At 33.5% G+C, this 17,415-nt stretch overlaps 2 protein-coding genes across 2 annotated transcripts; one reads left to right on the top strand and one right to left on the bottom strand.

Moving 5' to 3' along the window:
• Positions 1 to 5,213: 5,213 nt before the first annotated feature.
• LOTGIDRAFT_103576 (hypothetical protein) lies at positions 5,214 to 7,970 on the top strand (the record flags this gene model as incomplete). The annotated part of the gene is made up of 4 exons (XM_009053330.1): positions 5,214 to 5,559; positions 5,870 to 6,087; positions 6,437 to 6,702; positions 7,643 to 7,970. Coding segments are annotated over 4 exons (1,158 nt in total), but the record flags the coding sequence as incomplete, so codon positions are not given.
• A 1,564-nt stretch (positions 7,971 to 9,534) lies between these two features.
• Positions 9,535 to 10,204, bottom strand: LOTGIDRAFT_103603 (hypothetical protein; the record flags this gene model as incomplete). The annotated part of the gene is made up of 2 exons (XM_009053329.1): positions 9,535 to 9,972; positions 10,010 to 10,204. 2 exons carry the CDS (start codon positions 10,202 to 10,204, stop codon positions 9,535 to 9,537), a joined length of 633 nt encoding a protein of 210 aa, XP_009051577.1.
• Positions 10,205 to 17,415: the final 7,211 nt, after the last annotated feature.

Genomic DNA, 17,415 nt, shown 5'->3' with positions numbered 1-17,415 from the left:
ACTGAAAACAGTTCACCAACAGTCGAAAGTTGTGTCTTCCGTTTTGACACACATGTAAGTCCCAACCATGCTTGGTTATTGGCAAACTCATTAGAAAGAATTTGCGTGACTTAGATCATTGGCTTCCTGGCTTGATTTGGAAGTCAAGAAACTGTGGCGTCATAAAGTGGATTCCCTTCCACAGTCAATTGTTGACCAGACAAGTGCCTATATTTGCATAATACTTTCATTTAATAGAACTGTACTCAGAATAAAATCAGTTTCCTGCGGTCAAACTGTTAAACATCCTCATCAATATCCCCGTATCCTTCTTTGATCTTCATTATCGTCATTTGCCCCACAAAACCATCACAAGACCTTTAATCATTTCCTTGAGGCTTTGATTGACGTTATTACATTTATGAAGGTTTTTTTTCACTAACAAAAAATTGCTCTTTTGTTGTTTGCATCATCCATCCCTTGTTTTCGCAACCACTTGAACAATACTGAATTTATTAATCCAATACCAATACATTACCTCTGATATTTTTCCTATTAATCGATTTTAAATGCAGAATGCCAACTATTTCAAGCTCAATTTTAACTTAATAAAACGTATCAATTGTACTATGAATATAATTTAATCTATAAGCAAGCGAACAAAAGAAAGTTTTCATCGACTTCACTTGATCAGAAAAGAAAACAAAGGCCTATGTGAGATTTATGATGATTAGTTATGAAAGTAATCATTTGTTTTCAAGTTTTTAAGGCCAAAATCGCATAATCCCTTTTAATATATCGCAACTTGGAAGTTATATCGAAATCCATACACGAACATAACTGCTCCTTAACATGGTGGACCGAGGTATCTAGAGAAGACAAGTCGTCAATGTAACTTTCAAACGCGGATAATTATGGATAGCTGTGAACACTATTACTGGTTAGCTAAGCAAAATAGTTCCCGTCTCTAAGGATTCAGTGTTGAAACATGTGTATAAGTCGTAATCATCCACTCGATAATAAATTGAAATGAATCTGTAATAGCTACATATTATAAACTCTTTTCAGGTGTCTGTGCAGGAAATGATTACTCCGCAACGAGGTTGTTATTCAACGTATCAAAAGTGGGTCAGATATGTATGGCATCAGAGAGCAGCCATTGTCACCACAAAAGTTTACATCAAGCAGGTAAATTGATTACATGGATTTAACATTGTGGAGTAGGGCGATTATTAAATCTTCATCTATCCTAAACAACTGGTTGTCAAAAAATTGACAGGCTTTAATTTAACAAATCTTCAACTGAAAAATGAAAGAATGCCAAACACTTTAAGCTCATAATCGATGGTTGGATATGTTTCTCGAGTTCTATAAGTAGACAACATTTGTACAGTAGTACGATAACTGGTTGTTAAGAAATTGAACTGTTTTATTTTAACAATTTTGACAATATTCACAACCGTATCCTTACTCTTGTGATCTGATAACTTGATTGCTGAACACATGTATGAGATCCAAGAACAGCATTGTTGGAAAACGTTAACGGATCAGCATTTTTACTTACAGAACGCTCAAATAGCAGTGTAGATATTTATTTATATACGCTGTCACATCTAGCCGAGGCGCGAATCAAAAATATCAAAACACCACAGATTCTCTTGAATCAAGTAAATGTTAGAGAAGAAGAAAAATCTTTTACAAAATGTCTGAAATCACCGACCTATATACCTAGTAGAAACAACAATTGTTCTGGTGATTATTTTGTATCTAGTATCGATATCTCTGGTTTGACCACGGCAATACATTATCTACAATGGTCATCCTTGATTTTCATCTATGACCAGTTTTCTGGTAAGTTGAATTATTTGTTGTATCAAAAACAAAAAGAAATAGTGTGTAGAGATTTTGTCCGAAGCAGTGATTTGTCTAGATCTATTCCAGAATCGAAGCCTTAAAACATGGGGTTGGCAAGCACGCGTCCAACTCTATGTAATGATCACAAGTGTTTGCTCTTAAACTATCTTATATTGTAAACAACTTATTTGGATTCTTCCTATTTAGTGAATTTCTGTCGTTGACATGACATCTAACGATTAGAGTTATCAATTCTGAAAAAGGATATTGAAAGTCCATGACCCAAATTTTTCCATTATAGAAGCCCGAGTTTCCAGTCTCCAATTACAGTTGTCTGAGAAAGGCATAAAGTCTGGTTTGATGAAGTATGAAGATATCTACTGTGAAGATATTGTCTACAAGCTGCATGAATTCTATATGATACGTAGAAAAGATGAATCCAAGTTCAATATTGTTCTAATCTGTTCTAGAGAATGTACTTCAAATATCTTGAGAGCGGTAACATTTCATTTCATTAGATATAATCCTGTTTATTTTTCGACCATTAGCTTTCTTTGATATTGCAATTTGTGTAATTACATTTCAAATCTCTGCTTGCGAATTAACTCACTGACTAAACTCACTGACTATGGTGGTTAATGAAACGTATATAATTTGAAAAAAAATATGGTACAGCTGTAGTGTCACCTCTGCTCGCAGTTGGACACAGATCAAAATTGTTCATACTTTCTTTGAAAAAGCATTGTGGACTGGATGTCTGTTCGTTGCCACTGACCTCCGATTATGATTTTGGTTAATGTTAGGACTTAATTGATTATTTTATTAAGTACTGATATTAGTTTTAAAAAAAAATCCATTCTGATGATCTGGTAAATAACAAATCCAGCATTTGTAACTCGTTAAAGCTACAGCCTACAGTTCTTTTTCTTTAAAAAATGAAGTTATTTCTGGTAGCATGTTATTTTCAAATTACATCTATATATAGTAAATAGTAAACTATTTATGACCATTTCAACTCGTTTTGCTTAATGAGTATCTCATTTTTATATACAGGCGAATGGTTTTGACGATGTTTATGGCAGACAGACTGCGTTTTACCATCATTCTAATTGGTTAATTGCCTCTCCACTAATTAATCGCTGTGAATTAGAAGACATTCCATTATTGATGGACAATGTTGCTTTATTTAAAGAATTTAGTTATTCAACAATAGAACATAATCCTATACAGGTATTGTATTTATTGCTCGCTCCTTCTCGACTATGTTTCCGTATAATATTCTAGCGTGTTAATTTTACACCACCGAACAGCCATTCGCATCTATTTTGTCTGAAACTCGAATATCAGTAAACGAAGAATTGATCATAATAATTGGGCTCGATAACGACTAATATATGTATCGTTATTATTGAATTCATCAGTTATTCAGTTTCAATTATTGATCATTAAAAATTAAGTGAAAGAGATCAACGAACCCTCTTTGAACAAGTAAAAGTCTGTTTCCCTGCAAATTTCAAAGACAAAAATTATCTCAACCTGAGAACAGTTCAGCAAACAGGGATTTTCTAAAGGGGGGTGGTGGGAGTTGTGGGGGAGAAGATTATGTAAAAGTGCAGTTTTGACACACAAAATACATTTTGCAAATTTCTATTTTACGAAACTATAAGTAGAATTTGCATGTTTTATCATTTAATTTTTCCGCTAGATTTACTATTGTAGTGAACATTGATCATTTCAGAAATTTATGAACGAAATGATGTACGTTTTGAAAATTTTTGAGAGAGATTGTCAAGAAAATGACCCATGTTACACAAAGACACAAGAAGAAAACCGATTGCTCATTGTGGATTATCTCCATAAGGTAAGGTGGATACACAACGATGTCTACAAAAGATACAATGAATAATTGCATGAAATTCTGTTTTTCAAATAAGCTTATTTTGACCAAGGTGTCGTGTTGCCCTTCAGTAGCTTCCCACTCTTAGAAAGTGAACATTCCGTTCATTTGTGGTTCAAAATGCATTTGACAAAAAGTTCCGAATATTTTAAAAGCGAAACACCCAAGTTAACTGGCAGTATACACCCCTGCTGTATATACATGGTCCATTACTTTCCAAACTTCTTGGGCTACGGGAAACGCCATGTACAATAGTGATGCTTGTACTAATTCAACTCCAATTTGCACTTTAGCTTGCGCAAAGGATTCATTCAATCATTCTGATATGACATAATGAAGCGTCAACCCACATTTGAAGAAAATGACAATATATTTTCAGTATTTGGGTAATATAATTGATCAGAAACAGATTTCAATATCAACACTTACTTGGGGTCCAGATCGCAGACGAGAGTTACGTCATATTGGATATATGTCAAAGAATGGTCTAGTCGATATGGAAGATGATATATTTCCCAACAGAAAATATGGTTTCAACAACAAGACAATCTTAGTTTCTACTAATCCCGTAAGTTGCTATAAATTTTCGGTTTTTTCTGTAAAGCTAAGATCAGATTGCTTGAATATATTGTCCATTTTTTTAGCAAACAAGTATGGATTAGCATGTCGACGTAAAATTGACTCGTCTTTTTCAGTGGGCGCCCTTCGTGATGAAAACTACCATAAATCAAACAGCTCAATATTCTGGATTTTGTATGGAAATTCTGAAAGAACTAGCCAGTGATTTGAACTTCAGGTAGTCATTTTTTAAATATTAATCTTAAACACTCATGCGAGATACATTTTCTTGATATTCACACAGTGTAGTGGTCGTGGACTCTAATCTCGATCAGTGTGTGAAAGTCCGGTGACATGAAATAAGTAATTATTTCAGTTGACTGAAATTTCATATAGATTAATGCAAATGAACATTTGGTAAACAGGATCCTCATGAACCTTATTTATTGTAAGAAATGGTTGTTTGTTTGTTTTTGTTGATTTAGTAATTGTGACATGAATGTAGCGGGTGTGTTCAATATAACCTGTTAATTTGCGGCAAAATGATATGGGCACAATGCCATCCCCTACTGGTATTACTAATTGCTATGTATGATTTCAGTTATATATTACGAGAACCAGATGATAAAGAATGGGGAAGAATAAAAGACGATCAATGGACAGGATTAATAGGAGATTTGGTTAGAAAGGTGAGATAAACCTTAATTGATCTGGGTGTGAGTGATGTCGCATCTACCTCGCTGAAGTAACATTTTACACTCAAATTGCCATATTCTTTTATATAGGTGTTATGATATCAGCTTGATTATCAGATTCATTCAAACCCGGATGTCGTATCCATCATTAAGTAACACTTTGCATACCAAGATCACACGACAGACCTTTTTGTATAGGTGGTATGATATGAACTTAATTTTCATATTCATTGAAAACCGTTTCCTTTCAGACAGTAGATTTGGTCGTGGCACCTATTTCAATATCACCAGATCGAGAGGAAGTTATGGATTTTACCACACCTTTTTTCTATGAGAAGTCTGGTATAGGTCTGAAGATGCCAGATCCAAACTCAACAAAATGGAAGCGGTTATTACAACCATTGTCTTGGCAAGTGCTCCTGTGTTTGACAATATCTTTCATGAGTGTTTCTATGATTTTGACCGTCATGGAAAGAACCAATCCTTATTATCAAACAATTGGAAGTAATAAACGATATTTATCAACACAAGTTCAAGCCAAGATTTGTTATTTATGGGGTGCATTACTATCACATGGTAGGTAATTTCATTGCTTTATGGTCCTTTTTGCTTGAAATATTTCATTACGTTTGAAGTACACATAACACCACATCTTGACTTCTTTGACGATCTACAAAGTTTTGTGCTCGGTGTGATAACAGCGCTTCAAAACAAAACTACTCACGGAATTGTCAAAATGGCGAAGATGTCGTTGTCAATCTGGCTCGATATCACTGGTACAAAACTTATTATTTTGCTATTACAATGCCATCTCTCATGACCTCTGATTTTTGCTACCCAAAATGGCTACCTATAGCTTCAGTTTTTAGCTTCTTTTTTCACCTAGGTGGTCAGCCCGTGACGAAATCAACATCTGGTCGAATTCTTATTGGATGTTGGTGGATATTTTGTATTATAATGGCAGCTACGTACAGTGGTAATTTAATAGCATTTTTGACCGTCAGTAAAGACAAGCCACCTATCTCTAGTCTGTATCAAATGATTGAAGATCACGATTACAAATGGGGTATCCTTGGCGGAACTGTTTATATGGATTTATTCAAGGTAAAATTTGTTCTTAGTTTTTTAAAATGTTGTATTCGATTGCATAATGGTTGTTTTAGTATCTTATTACATAAGTTCCCACCTTTGGTGGAAATTCATTGAAAAATAGGAAAGAATAAAATGCCATTTAATATACGATAACGTTTGATTTAATTTTAAAGACAGATGTCGACAATAGTAGGGCCCAGAGATCCCATAAGATTACCATAGGACATGATTCGGTAGTTAAGACAAAGATATTGCTTAAAGGCCAATTCCTAGCAACTTGTAAAACGTAAGGCATGTTGGGTTTGGTGGAATATGAATTTTGTTAAATCAGGTGAAGATAGTCAAAAAATAATTTTCATAGAATTCCAAAAGAGAAGATTATAAGAAGATATGGGATGGAATTGTGGAATTTAATAAAACTGATCCCAGAGTTCTTAGTTTGAATGCTGACGACCATCTAGATCTAGTACTGGAAGAGTCATATGCCTATCTAGGAGAATATACACCGATGGAACTGTGGCAAAAAGATCACTGTGACATAGTGACCATCAATGAGAATTTCTTCCCGATGTCATTTGGTCTTGGATTACCCAATAATTCAGCATTTACTTTGATATTTACAGAGAGGTACGAATTTAACTTTTATTTTAAGAATCTGAAATATTGGACACAGACAAATTGGTAACGGTAATTTGAACAATCTAATTATAATTAGATTACAATTTCGTGCATCTATCGAAAGTATTATAATCTCATTGGCCATATCGCTCTATCTTGGGTTTCGCCCAAATCGATAATTAGAATGGATTCTGCATGACGCGTTGTGATTGGTTTAAATGAACGTCAACAGAACGCAACCTTCTTATAAATCTATTTAGATTACAATATGGAGACCGACCAAAATTAAAACGAAAATGTAATCTAATTTAATTATATTGTACTCAAATCAGCCCACTTGCAGTTGAACCAACGTCATCGTGACAAAATTACCATAACCATATTACTGTTGCCAATTTACCATGCGAATTTTTTCATTTTTGACAATTTTGTGCTCAATGCAGTATGTGACGAATTTGTCTAGGTCTAAATCCCCCGTGACCTTTATACAACTCACTTTTTATAGCAAGCTATAGCAGAAAAATCTGATATTAGATTAACCTTTCCTCTGTAGCTATTCATAGTCCCCCCTCCCTCCCTACCCCTGCCCCCTCTACATTTGGAGAATGATATGGTCTGAATTTAGCTCTTGTCCATGACTGGTTTTGTGGGAAGAATGATTTATATGTTGACAAATAATTGAAATAGGTCTCTAAATAAGAGGCAAAAACAAGTAAAAATACAAATCAAAGATCGGATCATTAAGATAAATCTGAAAAGAGGAAATTAATTTGCAAATTTAGAATATGTTAACTAAATATAGCTAAGGATTTGATTTGAAAATGAATTGTGTTCTGCTCTTTGATATTAAAGCTGTGCGAAATACTGAGATTTAAAGATCTCTCTTCTAAAATATTAAACCATTTGAAATAATTTAAAGCCCATTTCACCTTTTCTCTCACCATTTTAGACTAATGAAGATTTATGAAAGTGGATTACTACATGTGTGGAAAGAACAATGGTGGCCTAAACCTAACTCTACAAGATGTTCCGTTTCATCATATACTCAAGTAAAAGCTGTAGATCTTTTGTCCCTCCAAAGTGCCTTCTATGTCATTACTATAGGCCTATTCTTATCACTTTTGTTGTTAACGATCGAAAACCTCGCTAGTCCAAAACGGTCTGGATTGAGTTCTTGCCTTCCTTGCAATAGGAGAGAGAAACATCCTTCAATTGAAAGGGAACGGAAATCTTTTTCTCGCACATCCACATCTGAGACTCTGACCGGTACAAATTGATGATTGACTGGCGGCGTCATAAAACAGATTGTGTTCACGTCTTTAGACCCTATCTGGGGTGGCTACAATAAAAATAAAAGCTAACAAAAACAGAATGAAAGTTTGATCTAATTTTAATAAATAAAATACTGCATAAATATAAAATTGCAATTCGTTCTCATAGTGGGGATGTTTGTGGTTTGCTACTCAGGGTAATTTCTCACTCAGGAAATGTATGAAAACTATCATTGTATGCCTTATAATAATTTATATATATCGTTCTATGCCTAATGTGTGTCGTTCTATGCCTTATGTTAAAGTCCAGTTTTAGCACAACTCTGTGCAAAGGACCGCTGATCTAAAGCACACGAAACAGACGATATTTATACTTATATTTACAGTTTCATCAAGATTTTTGTGTGTTATCTTATGTTAATTGATGTTATATGAAAAGATTGTGCTCTTGTAGATCTATTGCATGTAATATGTGCATCACGGGATCAGATTTGGGGTCGATCAAGTATCAAAATCAAGTCTACAATGTTCCATTTAGAACTATGAACATCCGACTGATCTTCTTGATATAGAATGCCTATATTCATTGCTGGGCTCTGTTATATGAAGAATACACCGGTGTTTTCAAATTTTAAGTCTAATCGTTGAAATGAATTTATTTCACGAAGCAAACATATTTATATTTAAAAAAGAACGATATTTTGTTTTACAACGTCTTTCATTACTAAAAGCACTTAACATCCCGATCTTGTTTTTTAATTGTTTGCAGTGACGTAATTAAAATTAATTCTACTTTCTCAACCAAAATCGTGAGATACATTAGCTGCAACGATTCGATACACTATACGATACTCATCCAACGATACGATTCATTGCGATAATTATCGTTTATTTATTAGAGAAGGAAAGAGAAAAAATAGTAGAAATTACTATCAAGTTTGTCACTATTAAGCACTTGAGAACATTTAGAAGTAAAGAATTTTGAAAAAATTTAAAGTCAGAAATAAAGGATTCTGTGTGATTTGTTATTAAAGGGGGCTAAGAAATAATCGTGTCGATACATCACGATTATTTTTATACAACGCAATGCATCGATAAGAAGGAAAGAATCGCAGTCCATCGATTCATCGGTGAATCGTTGCAGCCCTAATTCGCCCCTTTACTAGATTAGAAAATTTTCCAGATTCGCACTTTTGGGGTGTTGATTTGGGTCTTGAATATAATATGCAAATAATCTTCAGATTAGTGAGGCATTAAAAAAGTATAGTGCATTTGATTAATAACTGTGTTAAATTTCTAGTTTATTTATTCTCTTTATATCACTAACCCATTATTTATTCATGATTTGATAAATTGAATTATCTTTTCCTCTTTGTTTTAAAGAAACAATTGTACGTTTGTAATTGATCATATCGACTGGTAATATCTTAGTACATTGAACAAAGGAGAATATCAGCGAGAATCATGTAGAGCATAGTAGGCTACATATATTTATAAAGATCATGGGTCCATCTCTAGTTATCTGTGATACCTAATTATTTGCTACAGTGCACCAAAATACAATAACTCATTATTCAATGACACTACAGTATTTACTACAGTATTTACTACAGTACAACTCAAATTCTACTACAGTACAACTCAAATTCAATGACATCTCAGTATTTACTACAGTACAACTCAAATTCAATGACATCTCAGTATTTACTACAGTACAACTCAAATTCAATGACATCTCAGTATCTACTACAGTACAACTCAAATTCAATGACATCTCAGTATTTACTACAGGACAACTCAAATTCAATGACATCTCAGTATTTACTACAGTACAACTCAAATTCAATGACATCTCAGTATTTACTACAGTACAACTCAAATTCAATGACATCTCTGTATTTACTACAGTACAACTCAAATTCAATGACATCTCAGTATTTACTACAGTACAACTCAAATTCAATGACATCTCAGTATTTACTACAGTACAACTCAAATTCAATGACATCTCTGTATTTACTACAGTACAACTCAAATTCAATGACCTCAGTATTTACTACAGTACAACTCAAATTCAATGACATCTCAGTATTTACTACAGTACAACTCAAATTCAATGACATCTCTGTATTTACTACAGGACAACTCAAATTCAATGACATCTCTGTATTTACTACAGGACAACTCAAATTCAATGACATCTCAGTATTTACTACAGGACAACTCAAATTCAATGACATCTCTGTATTTACTACAGGACAACTCAAATTCAATGACACTCCAGTATTTACTACAGTATAACTACAGTACAATGAAATTCAATGATTTACTACAGTATTTATACAGTACAACTCAAATTCAATGACATCTCAGTATTTACTACAGTACAACTCAAATTCAATGACCTCAGTATTTACTACAGTACAACTCAAATTCAATGACACTCCAGTATTTACTACAGTACAATTCAAATTCAATGACACCTCAGTACCTACTACAGTACAACTCAAATTGTACGATTCAAACCTTTTTTATACATCTACATTGGAATGTGGATGAATTTATAATTGCCGCCTCCCCTGTCTGTTCGTTCATCCGTTCACCAACAAATTTAGTGCATTTAACTAATTTGTAAAATTATAAGATTTGAACGATATGTTTTGTAAAATAACTTGTAAAATTATCCTTTTTAAGTCTTGGGAATTGTCTTTGATTTTCAAATTGGATATTTCAGAACAGTGTAATGATATCAATTGATTGTATGTATGTATTTGTGTTCTTTCTATTGAGTTAAAACGATAAATTGTAAATTGGTGAGATATTCATCTATTCAAAGTTATTGAACTTTAAATGCATTATAAATTTCTGAATATTTATGAGAAAATTTATATTTTAGTTCATAAAGACACCGGTAGCCAATTCGAAGTGGATGTATAGCACCTTGCGTGGCAAGCTATCTAATCATATTCTATCCTATGTTCTTTGAATCGCTTATCAACCCAAACCTTAAGACACAAATAAAGCTCTACCGCCATTCAAGAGGCATATCATCTTGTGTAAGAATTTAAATTGGACGATATAATCTTACTGAATTTGTAAATTTTTTGGAAATTGCATTTGCTTTGAGTGAAAATTGATATAAATTCGGATCAACAATCACCAATGTGTGGCTGGAGAAAATAGTATAATGACAGTAAAGTCAATATATCATTTGAAACAATCTGGAAATCGGAGTCTTCATTTATTCATTTAAATCTTAATGGGATTAAGGAGGTAATGTATATAATATAATTAAACATTTGCAAGTTTCGTCTTAGTGGACTGAAATCAGTTATTCCATATTATATGAAAATACTTAAGAGACAGTGTACATATCGTGTTTGGCAGATAATAGTTCTTTCTAAGTACCATTAATAATGCAACAATCGAGTAATAAATAGACAGTTATAACTTAAGACATAGAAAGATTTCCATCGTGCTACAGATATCAAGATACCAAAGAAATGTCAAGGAAATGTGGCAAACATAGACTTATTTGGTATTTCTCGTATAAGTTTAATGCAATTATTTGTTGTTAAGGGTTGCCACAAAGTATGATTGAAAGTATTAACATTCAGATGTTGGTTATATATCACCTCTTGTACTAGACCGAAACATCTGTCTCTTTCCAACCTCTGATAGATATTTGGACAGATGCCTGCTAGTGTAGAGACAAAAGTAAGCCCTGTTAAATGGGAACTTTCTGCGTCTCAGTAGGGTTTTTTTTAAACATATTTAGATACCACGGATCTGCAAAACCCAGACAAATTTGGAAAGATGACTATTAAAACCATCATTTTCTCCGAACAACATCATGTCTCTGGTTCCATCAAAGCTCACAGGTCACAGAGTCACGTGATACTAACAAAACAAAAGTTACGGTGATACCCAACACTAATTTACAGTCATAGGTATATGTGATTTAAAATTATGCTAGAAAAGACGCATCTTCGGGGGTGTGGAAAAGCCCATTAAACAGCTTAACTCTACTCCAGCCGACAAATGTCAAAATATCCATCAGAGGCTGGAATGGAGGCAGATGTTTCGGACTACTCTTGTACCAACTTGTTGCCCCTAAAAATCCAATAATATTAAGTAACTTTTATGTCCTTGTCGCATATAGGCCTACTCAATTAATTATCTTCAGTATTGATTGGATTCAAACCTCTTTTGACGCTTATTATAGCTTCTATATGTTTCCCCTTCCAACGTCTGTGGAAAATGTATCGTTCAGATGATGACATTAATGTCTCTAGAAATGAGGTTGATGATAATTTGAGCAGATATTATCTGCCCTACCTCCGAGGATGTTAAAGCAGTGGGAAGTGCCAGTTCATCTCAAAAGTTATTCTGTAACTGCACCTATAAATCTATGTACTGGTAAAGATAATAGCCTTCATACAGGCCCGTGAGTACAGAGATTGTCAATGTCCGGAAAAAATGTATCCAATGACATGCCACACGAATGCAGATAACAGTTAACACTGTGCATTTGCATTATACGGGCACGCGAACGATTTTTGTCGCTGAGTCTTGCCATGAGTTTCGCCAACCGGCTGTGTGCGCATGAGGAAACAAAAAAACTCCAGGCGGTCGTTTTCCACTATGTCGATAGTCACATGAGGCAATTGAAAGGAAAATGAATATGATTGGATGATGTCGCTCTGTCTTGCAGACTACAAATCAATGAGCGACAAATATCAAACTGGTTTGATATTATAAATCCTTTCGGCAACGCTATAATCTTGTCGTGGAAGCGCGGGCACGCGTGAGATTTTACTCAAGATTCGAGTCGGCGACAAAAATCGGCAACCAAGACTGTTCGTTTGCCTTCACCATCTTCGGGCATTTCCATGAATCTATTTCTTGTCAATAGTCAAAGTGATAGTAAAAGTTTAGTATATTTTCAGTATAATGAAGATGGATGAAAGTGGATCATTATGATTATTGAAAAAAGGGATGGATGTTATTGGTTGAAAGAAATGGAATAAATACAATAAGCTACCTACGATGATCTTCAATAAATTTCAATTCTTGAACGTCACGGGACTTTTTAGTCAAACCCATCTATGACTTCTGAATTTTAGACGAAGTCCAGTTCCTCGATTCCAATCAAGAAAAAATGCAACCCACCGAAGTCCATAGGCCCCCATTCATGAGTTGAGCCACTGGTAGAGGAAAAAGAGAAAAGGGGCTGAATGTTACACTGGACCATGTCAGTCTGTGAATTCGAAGAAATTGTAAGAAAAAGAGTTTATAATTGTCATTTAACTGACTTGTTTATTCTAATTTTTCAATCGCAATTCGAATTTCAATTCAATGTCTATAGCCAAAGTTGTATTGTAGAAACAAGACAACACTGTGGTTATGAGTGGTTATGAGTAAGAGTGAAGGTCTGAAGAAAATAATTCTTAACGTTGTTATGTCCCCTCTCTTGCAATAGCCAATATGTTAGTAAGGCAATATTCTGAAGAGAAGCAATGAAACAAAAGAAGCATATTCAATGTGGTTATTTCCCTTAAAATATTTCATCTATTTTATTGCAATTTAATCATTACAGGTCGTTTTATTATTCATTTATGCAAATAAGAGTGTCTTTTAAAATCATTTTATCGGATCAATTACAGAGACATGGCGAATTTTTATTTCAAAGACGATTTTTGGAAGAAATTTTTGCTCCATCGCCTGATGAAAAATTTATACATATACAACATATTAACAGCAGCTTATTTATAGGAGAGTCATTTCCTTCTGAAATCCCCGCTTCGGAGAGACACCTCTCATCCGCCCTACCCCTCAGGTATTATTTAGATAAGCCCTTTTCTCAAACGATACTCCGATTATCAAGAAGCAAATACGGTCTCGCGTCTCTCGCGAATGAAAGATTATACGACTTATGCATAAAGTAGAATTTAACATGAGCGACACCACCTTTTCCTTCGTCTGTATTAACTGTGTAAGGTATAAATACAAAATACTTTTCAAATGCTTCGTCTGCCTCGAATATATATGTACTTCGCCGAGTACAATTTGGGTGGTTCAGACAAATTGCACTGAGTAACACCACAAAATGTTTTAAAATGACAATTAGTGTTTAGTCCGAAACTAGCTGACTTTTCTTGGAATGTGATCAGTAATTGGCTGACATGTAGGGAATATAACAAAATACAATATGATTATTATATATCGTATAATTAATATTAAGTCAGATGTCACTGGTAACAACGAGAAAGCAGTCAACAGTAACCGAAACTAAAATGCTGAATTTGAGACTGATAAATGCAGTTTGTATTCATGCTGTTGTCGACTTGCTTTCCGAATTTTAAGTTTTTCCCAATTTGACCATTTCTTTTGGCCAGTTCAGATGACAGGATGGGCCTGAATTCGCCCGTATCATCTTATCCGCATGCCTAAAAATCCCAATCTTAGTTCTACGGACTGTATGTGACCAACATCTGCATTTTACGGTTAGGACTTTCGGATTACTCATACAGCTTTCCAAATTTATGATATGTTGATTCATTTACATAATGTAACATGTTGTTTTTCATGCATATGACACGATATAATTAGAATGAAATTAACGTCATGTAAAATTGCATAATTAGATATTGAATTAAAGTATTCTGTAAAGGGAACGATGGTTTCAACACTATATTCTGGTGATTATTAGGTTTGAAGAGCAAACATGCGTAGTTCCCTATGGTTGAAGGAGAGAATGAGACTGAATCATCGGAGATGAAAATACCGGTGCCAGAAATGCTGACTGCGAAGAATTAAAATGAAGACTTTTTTCTTTAATAATGATTCAAAATTTCAAATACCGATGTTTTTTTTTTCAAATTAACAATGCTCGACCGATCTATCGTCGACTTATTGAATTATCTGAGGAATATATTTAATTTCCTGAACTTATATTATGTGACTACCTATTACAATTATCTAATATCTGTAAATATTGTATGATATAGATAACCTAGTCTATATCAACTAGCCAGTTAATATTGAGGACATGTAAACTTAATGTTCTGATTTAGTCATTGCTGAACCAGCCGTCAAATATTCATGTCTTTAAAACTTTTTTATGACGTCACTTATCGCGAAGTTCTTATGTGATGCTGCTTAATATATTGCGATGAGTGACGTCTTCACACATATTATTTGTGGAACCACATATGTCAGATTGAAAATTGAAATGGTACAAATTGATGCTATCAGTGTCCACGATACACATACAAATTTACAAGCATACACACATACAAACCTCTTTACAATCCCTTTAAATTGAACCCTGTTTTCATTATATTCAGCAATCAATATTCTTTTTTTTTTAATCTGAATGAATGTGCAGTTCAGATCGTTGCAACTTTGAATTCCTACCGACCGAATCAAAATTTATAATTCAAATAGTAACGTTTTTATATGTTTTACTTCAAGGGAAGGAAATCGCTACCAGTTCATTTGACCATTTAGACTACTTATGAAAAATATTAAAATCACATTTTTGTCCTTAGAGCGAGTATCATATCAGTTCGGGATAAGGAAAAAAAAATTGCGAGCCATAATAAGTCTTCGGAGTACTGTAATTCGAAGCTCTGCACGGGGCACGGGGGTACACCGAGTAGCCTACTTCTGAAGATAAGACAATACCCCCTGGACCCTGTTCTAATGTGTAAAGCACTTCTTCTCCTGCCTACCTAATCACCACTCTTTATCAAACCCACAAAACTCTGCTTGAGACTTTTCCATCCAATTTCTGCAACAAATTCGTACTGACAAATACAACCTTTTTAAATTTCCTCAATAATCTTATATCTCCTGTCTCAATTTCGTCCTAATTCTCTTTATAAGAAAGAAAATTCCACTTCCAGTTCAGTTTATGCGCCAAGAAGTTCCATTTACAGTTCATTTTTTTAAAGAAATTGAGATGTGCGTCAAGAAATTCCATTTACAGATCAGTTTATAAAGAAATGGAGATATGCGTCAAGAAATTCCATTTACAGTTTAGTTTATAAAGAAATGGAGATATGCGTCAAGAAATTCCATTTACAGTTCAGTTTATAAAGAAATTGAGATATGCGTCAAGAAATTTTATTTACAGTTCAGTTTATAAAGAAATGGAGATATGCGTCTAGAAATTTCATTTAAAGTTCAGTTTATAAAAATATGGAGATATGCGTCTAGAAATTTCATTTAAAGTTCAGTTTATAAAAAAATGGAGATATGTGTCAAGAAATTCTATTTACGGTTCTGTTTATAAAGAAATGAAGATATGCGTCTAGAAATTCCATTTACAGTGTAGTTTATAAAGAAATGGAGATATGTGTCAAGAAATTCCATTTACAGTTCAGTTTATAAAGAAATGGAGATATGTGTCAAGAAATTCCATTTACAGTTCAGTTTATAAAGAAATGGAGATATGCGTTAAGAAATTCCATTTACAGTTCTGTCTATGAAGAAATGGAGATATGCGTCTAGAAATTCCATTTACAGTTTAGCTTATAAAGAAACGGAGATATGCGTCAAGAAATTCCATTTACAGATCAGTTTATAAAGAAATGGAGATATGCGTCAAGAAATTCCATTTACAGTTTAGTTTATAAAGAAATGGAGATATGCGTCAAGAAATTCCATTTACAGTTCAGTTTATAAAGAAATTGAGATATGCGTCAAGAAATTTTATTTACAGTTCAGTTTATAAAGAAATGGAGATATGCGTCTAGAAATTTCATTTAAAGTTCAGTTTATAAAAATATGGAGATATGTGTCAAGAAATTCTATTTACAGTTCAGTTTATAAAGAAATGAAGATATGCGTCTAGAAATTCTTTATGGTTCTGTTTATAAAGAAATGAAGATATGCGTCTAGAAATTCCATTTACAGTGTAGTTTATAAAGAAATGGAGATATGCGTTAAGAAATTTCATTTACAGTGTAGTTTATAAAGAAATGGAGATATGCGTTAAGAAATTCCATTTACAGTTCTGTCTATGAAGAAATGGAGATATGCGTCTAGAAATTCCATTTACAGTTTAGCTTATAAAGAAACGGAGATATGCGTCAAGAAATTCCATTTACAGATCAGTTTATAAAGAAATGGGGATATGCGTCAAGAAATTCCATTTACAGTTCAGTTTATAAAGAAATGGAGATATGCGTCTAGAAATTCCATTTACAGTTCAGTTTATAAAGAAATGGAGATATGCGTCAAGAAATTCCATTTATAGTTTAGTTTATAAAGAAATGGAGATATGCGTTAAGAAATTCCATTTATAGTTTAGTTTATAAAGAAATGGATATATGCGTCAAGAAATTCCATTTACAGTTCTGTCTATGAAGAAATGGAGATATGCGCCTAGAAATTCCATTTACAGTTCAGCTTATAAAGAAATAGAGATATGCGTCAAGAAATT

This window comes from Lottia gigantea, assembly GCF_000327385.1.
Source record: "Lottia gigantea unplaced genomic scaffold LOTGIsca_2, whole genome shotgun sequence".
Lineage (NCBI taxonomy): Eukaryota > Metazoa > Mollusca > Gastropoda > Lottiidae > Lottia > Lottia gigantea.
This window is presented reverse-complemented; position numbering and strand designations above follow the sequence as displayed.